The sequence below is a fragment of the Chinchilla lanigera genome, unplaced genomic scaffold (genome assembly GCF_000276665.1).
Source record: "Chinchilla lanigera isolate Chin_1 unplaced genomic scaffold, ChiLan1.0 scaffold00075, whole genome shotgun sequence".
NCBI lineage: Eukaryota > Metazoa > Chordata > Mammalia > Rodentia > Chinchillidae > Chinchilla > Chinchilla lanigera.
In genome coordinates, this window is record NW_004955476.1 from 6,113,430 (window position 1) to 6,119,429 (window position 6,000).

Genomic DNA, 6,000 nt, shown 5'->3' on the forward strand with positions numbered 1-6,000 from the left:
GGGGGGATTATTGGCCATGTATGTTTCACTGTGAGAATTATTTTTAAAAATATGAATATTCACTTTATTTTTCAATCAGACCTGTATAATGGAAAAAAAAATCCTGAAATAACTTGAATCAAAGTGAAGATAACATGAGGGGACTAATTATAAAGAATCCAAATGGAGATAATGAAAATGCATGATATGCAAATGAGCTAAGCCTAATTCTACACGAAGGTGTGAAGAACCCCTTCTGCTCTGACACGGGGCAGAAGATGCTGTGTTGCATGGCGTGTCCTGGTTCTGAGCTCCCACGGCACATCAAGACGTCCACTCAGTTGGCCACAACTGTGCCACGCCCCCCCAACACAAGTGGGCTCAAAAACCAAACAATGACCGTTTCTCGCCCATGAAGACTGGTACTCTCTCTCTCTACTCATTTCACCAGGGCACAACGGAAGCTGCAGCCAACAAGGAGGTCAACCAGGAGATATCTGTCAGCCTCCCCAACACGTCCGGCTACTGTGCTGGCTATGGGCAAGCGCCTCTGCTCTCCCTCTGTGCCCCTCACGGGCCAGCAGCTCTACCAGCAATGCCACCTTCTTTACATAGAATAGAAGCAGAAGCTCCAAGCCCCGTGTTCCCTGCTCTAAACCCACACATCCTTGTGTCACAATCCCGTGGCTAAAGCAAGTCACAAAGCCAGCCCGGCTCAAAGACTGGGGAAACAGGCCCCACGTCTTTGAGAGAAGAGCATCTACAAAGATTCTGGGAAGCATACCTTTGGATACTTAAGAGAGAACAGAGGATGCACAAAGAAACAGAGATTCAAGATGTGATAGAAAGCAAGTGGTATATATATTTATATGGAGGCAGATAGCAATGACCGTAGAAATAATAACACAAACTGACATAGCATTTGTCAGGGTCTGTTAAAGGTATTTGCATATTATTGTTTATTCCTTGTAGACATCCTTTGAAGTTGATGATTTTTATTACTATTTTACTCACCAAAACCAAATACAGAGAAATTAAGAAATTTCACCCCATGTGCTGCAACTAGCAAGTGGTAGGACTGCTAGTCAAAGAGAAGTAGACTTTAGCCTCGATTTCATACTTTTTACCCCTAAGGTATTCTTATAAAAAAAAAATGCAATCCCAAAGTAACCTCATATGTGTTTTCCACAATCTGGAAGTCTTATTATTAGGCTACTAAAATTTTTAAAATAAGTAGAATGCAGTAATAGTAAATATTCTAAAACAATTTTGTAAGTTTCATTCAATGAAGAATTTCCTATCTGGAGCAATTTCATCACTAAAGAAGTGTCTGAAATCGCCCCAGTTAGGCCTTTACCACTGGTTTTATTAGTACTGTAGTAGTAACTGAACCGCATTAGTAAAACTAATGACACATAAGCATGCACCGGTCAGCAGTGCAGAAAGAAGCAGATTGCTCTGAATAACCTCTTGAGCAGTGTCCACACCGCTTCTTCACTTCCCCTCAAATGGTTAAAATGTGGTATGCACATGCGCCAATTTCACAAGGTGAATGTGATGATTCTGCATTGCAAACATCACTAATAAAAAAGTTTGAAATGACTATTAGAAAGATGTGCTCACGTAGTGTATGAGTGACTTTTGAGAACTCTGTAGAAGGACTATAGGTGTGTATTTTGCAGTAGGTCTGGGGAAATTAAAAGGACATGTGCTACCTCAGTGTCCATGAGCATCTTGTGCACTCCATCCCTGTTCCTCATACCTTACACCCCAGTAGTGTCCTCCATCACTGTGACAACCAAATTGCTCCACAGATATCCACGTGTCCCCTCTGCTGGTCCCACACACAGGGCCCTGCTCCGTGTGACGGGCTCCCCACCTCTTTCGTCCCATCTGTTACCACCCTCCCCTGTTCATCTTTTCCCAGCATGCTGCTTTCTGTATTGTTGTCCAGCGCGCCACCCACGCCCTGGATCTTCCCTTCTCTGGTTCGACCACCGCCTTTCTTCTTGTCTTTCCCTTAATGCTCCACTATTGTGGATGTTTGGCTTGACCACCCTCTATGCATTATAAATATTCCCCCTCCAAACCAGCATTCCTCCGTTCCATCCGCTTTGCTTTTTCCATACGGTCATTTGTAGGGTAGGATAGCACGATGGTTCAGCAGATGATCTTTTCCTGGGTTTGGAAAACTGCAACTTGATAGCTCTGTGCCGCTGAGCTGGTCGCTTAGCTCACTGTGTTTCCATTCTCCCATTTGTGAAATGGTAACAGTGGTAATAATACCTAGCTTAAAAAATTGGTTTTTGGCCAAATGAATCAATGCGTATGAAATTCTTAGATCAGTGCTTACATACAGATAAATCACATATAAATTGTGTTATGCTTGTCTTATGCATTTATGAATCAGCTCCATGAGGGCAAGGACCTGGATTTACTTCTGTACATCTGTGGCCCAGCAGGGTGTATGGAAGATGGAAGGTCCATGGTGCATATCCATGAAATAAATGGACAGATAAAAAGTTATATCTTAAAGCTAGAAAAAGCTCATTCACATTTGACTAAATGAAAGAAAGGAGCTGTTGTTTTCCAAATGGGACCTGGGAAATGCCAAGGAACCTGCATACAAAGTGATGTCATAGGTAACAAGGAACTGAGCTCATGTTTTCTTGGGCGGTTTTCTCCCCCAACCCGTATTATGTCATTGGGTCTCTATCGGTAGCAGTTACCTAGGCAACCCTTTAAAAAATGCAAACAAAAAGCAGAAAATGTAACAATTCCTTTATGAAAATAAAACCCTTCATAGCTGAATGAAAAACCCAGACGTTTTTGTTTTCAGAAGTATGTTAATACACAAAAATATAAATGCACATTTTAAGGGCTGTGCATAAATTTCTTTTTTCTTGAATTTGCATCCAAAACAGAAGCTACCGTATGACCTAACCCTGATTACCTTCTTTTGGCAAAGGGAAGAATTAATATTGAATATCTGAGAGATGATCATCTATAGACAGGGTGTGAGACCTTCATTTCCCTGAATGGCTTTTGAAGGCTAGTGTAACATTTTATACTCAACTGCAGAATTTTTTTAAAAAAACGTCTTTTATTAGTCTTCTGCTGTGACTTAGTGGGGATGAGTTGAAGAGTAAAATATTAGGTGTGGAAATTCAATTTTGAACAAGATATTTTTATTGAGAATTATTGCAAAGCCCAAACTCCACTATGTGACTTCACTCTCATTAATTTTCATATTTGAAACATTTGGCAATTCACTGCCACTAAAATATTTCCTTAATTTGCAAAACTATTACCATTTCCCAATAAAAAGTTGAAGCTTAGTTACAATTTGTATGCAAGCTCTACTATCTATGAAAACGTCACTCATTAGGAATACAAGCAAAACACGTTTTCGATAGACTTAAACTAGTATTCAGTTCTGACTCACTTATCTGTATCTCAGTTTTCTCAGCTGGAAAATTATATTTTTGGAAAGCATTATGACTGTGGACATGTTCTGCATACTTTTCAGAAAAATAATGCTAATAAAAATGACATAAGCATTCTCTTCTTGAGCATATCCCATAAACTGGGCAATGCATTAGCATCTCATTTGATCTTTGAAACAGCCCTGTGGAACTGGCAGCATGATTTTTCAATCTACAACAGGGAAAACTGGTGTGTCTGTAACCAAAGCTTAAGTTTTTCCCCCAGAGTGTTAATCCTTTTATAATCATATAGAATTGTCTTGAAAACTCAGTGAGTCAGTGAGTATTCTTCAACCACCAGGCTTTATTATCAAGGTGACGTATATTCTTAGAGGACTAGAAAAGATAATGAACACCTTCTAGTAGAGTGAAAATAGCAGCTCCTGGTGAAATGGAGAAAAAGGCACAGCTCTCTTACCTCGTAGGTGCTGGTGATGCCAGATCTGTAGAACACAGGGAGAAAAAACTCTGATGTGAAGATAATAACGAATCCATAGGCAATGAAGAAGAGGATGAAGGAGGCCCCGAAGCGGTAGACCTCAGCAGGGGTCCCCAAGACAGTGACAGCTGACATGAAGCTGGCTGTTAAGGACAGGGCTACAGGACCAAAGGACATTTGCCTTCCCCCTACCAAGAATTCCGCAGATGTTGCCTTTTTCCTCTCCTTAATGGCAAAGAACACCCCGATTCCAGAGGAAACAACAAAGAGGGCTGCAAATACGACATAGTCCCAAACTGCGAAGTTCTTCACCTCCATGCCGGGAACACCACACTAGGAAGTGCCTTTCAACCAGGTCCCTGCTGGATGTTTCCCAAGGCAAAGCTCAAGACAGCCGGAGCGTTTCTGAGAGGAAGCTGCAGTTCCTTCAGGAGGATGAGGACCGCTGCATGGATCTCAGACACCAAGTTACACCAGAGGAAGATCTTCAAAGTACACTGTGGAAGACAGTTCTAGGAGGAACTGGTGCCCTGAGATAAGGACTTGTGTGCAGAATGATCCTGGCCAAAAGCTGCCTGTTCCTCTCCTGAAGTGTCTACTAGAGCGAAGGAAATTGAATGTGTTCTGAAATTAATAACTCCTGGGGGTGGAATGGGCTTGGCAGATACTGTGCTCTTTTATCTCCTAGAATTTTCTTTCCCCAAGTTAAAGTTAAACATTACTGAGCAGGACAGAAATGATAAAAGCTGACCACCTCAGCATTTTCAATTAGGGAAATGCACTCTGTAAAGTGTAACCCAAGCCTGAGAGGAGTCTCTGTCCTGAGGAACAGAGGGTGCAGGTGAGAGCCTGCAATTGCCTGAGTCAGTGGGTACGGAGGGTAAGGAGCAAAGAGCTGGAATCCAGAGCCCTGTGTTCAGACCCTGGGTCAGCCACAGGGAGCTGCGTCTGACAATGCATTTCTCTTCTGAGTGCCACCTGGGGCCCCGGGACCGGGCTGACAAAATTATGACTCTTTGAGTCTCAAAGTTCCTGACCTTCTTTGTCCTAATCTGTAAAAGGAAAGGAAACAGTATCCACCCTCTGCCCTAATTTGGAGGGTTTACAGTGAAGCATTCCTGAATGTAAAATTTGCCTTGACTCAGAAAATGGATTCATCATGAATTAGTAGACCATTCGTAGCCCTCAACTTTATCTCCTCCTGTCCATCATTTCACCAGTTACTTTACTTGCACCCAGAGCTTCAGTCAAATCAGCGCAAGACAAACGAGAGGAGGGTGGTAAAAACCAGTCACAGATGCCTGCTTCTGCTTTTGCAAAGCTGACCTGCTCGGAATCACTTCCCACAGGCTCCTGCTGGGACAGTGTCCCTTTTTTGCTCAACATCTCCTCTCTTCTCAGGTGTCTTCCACATCCACACCTGTACCAGGCGAGATCTCCTTGTGTCTCCCCAGCACTGGGTAGCCCTCCGCACCCCTCAACCTCAGTTTCTACAATGAGCTGCCTCCTTTGCTGCTTGCTTGTGCTGCCTTTAAACACTGCAATCGTCCTCAGCAATTTGAAGCCATCTTGGTGTGGGTCTTTAGGAGTGTGAGGTCACAGATGACCAATTCCTGAAAGACAGAAGCAAAAGGCCAAGTCCAGTGATGGTGAACTCATGGCACACATGCGGCAGCAGGCTGTTTGTTATCATTGAAACCTCTAAAAGCTTCGCCATCACTGGCCTAGTTCTTGTGTCCATTAAACAGCAGCCAATACAGAACATAAGAGAGTAATAAAAACAAAAACAGTAGAACACTATAATCATCCACGAGGCCTCCAAACAGAGACACTTGTAGTGGAACATTCTGACATCTGGATAACTGAGGAACTCTGACTGTTTGTTTTGTTGGAAAACCATCTTTCCCCTTCCAATAGGCTCCATGGATTTGTATCAGATCTGAGAAAGTTCTGGAGTTCGCTTGCAGTTATCAATAAAGGTATGCAGGCTATGCCTAGATCTGTCTGTACTTTGTTATTTAAATGTCTCCTCTAGATGTGTGGTTTTGATATAATCAGTGTTTACGGACAAAAAGGTCTTTATGATTTTTTTCCCTA

General features: G+C 42.6%; 1 protein-coding gene across 1 annotated transcript in view; it reads right to left on the reverse strand.

Annotated features, from left to right (window-relative positions):
- The window catches only part of Slc5a12 (solute carrier family 5 (sodium/monocarboxylate cotransporter), member 12), a 50,327-nt gene extending 45,773 nt beyond the window's left edge, over positions 1–4,554 (reverse strand). The window contains exon 1 of the mRNA XM_005401744.1: positions 3,883–4,554. Coding sequence (XP_005401801.1) covers positions 3,883–4,221 — 339 coding nt within the window. The 5' untranslated portion in view covers positions 4,222–4,554. The remainder of the gene's footprint in view (positions 1–3,882) is intronic.
- Between the last annotated feature and the right edge of the window lie 1,446 nt (positions 4,555–6,000).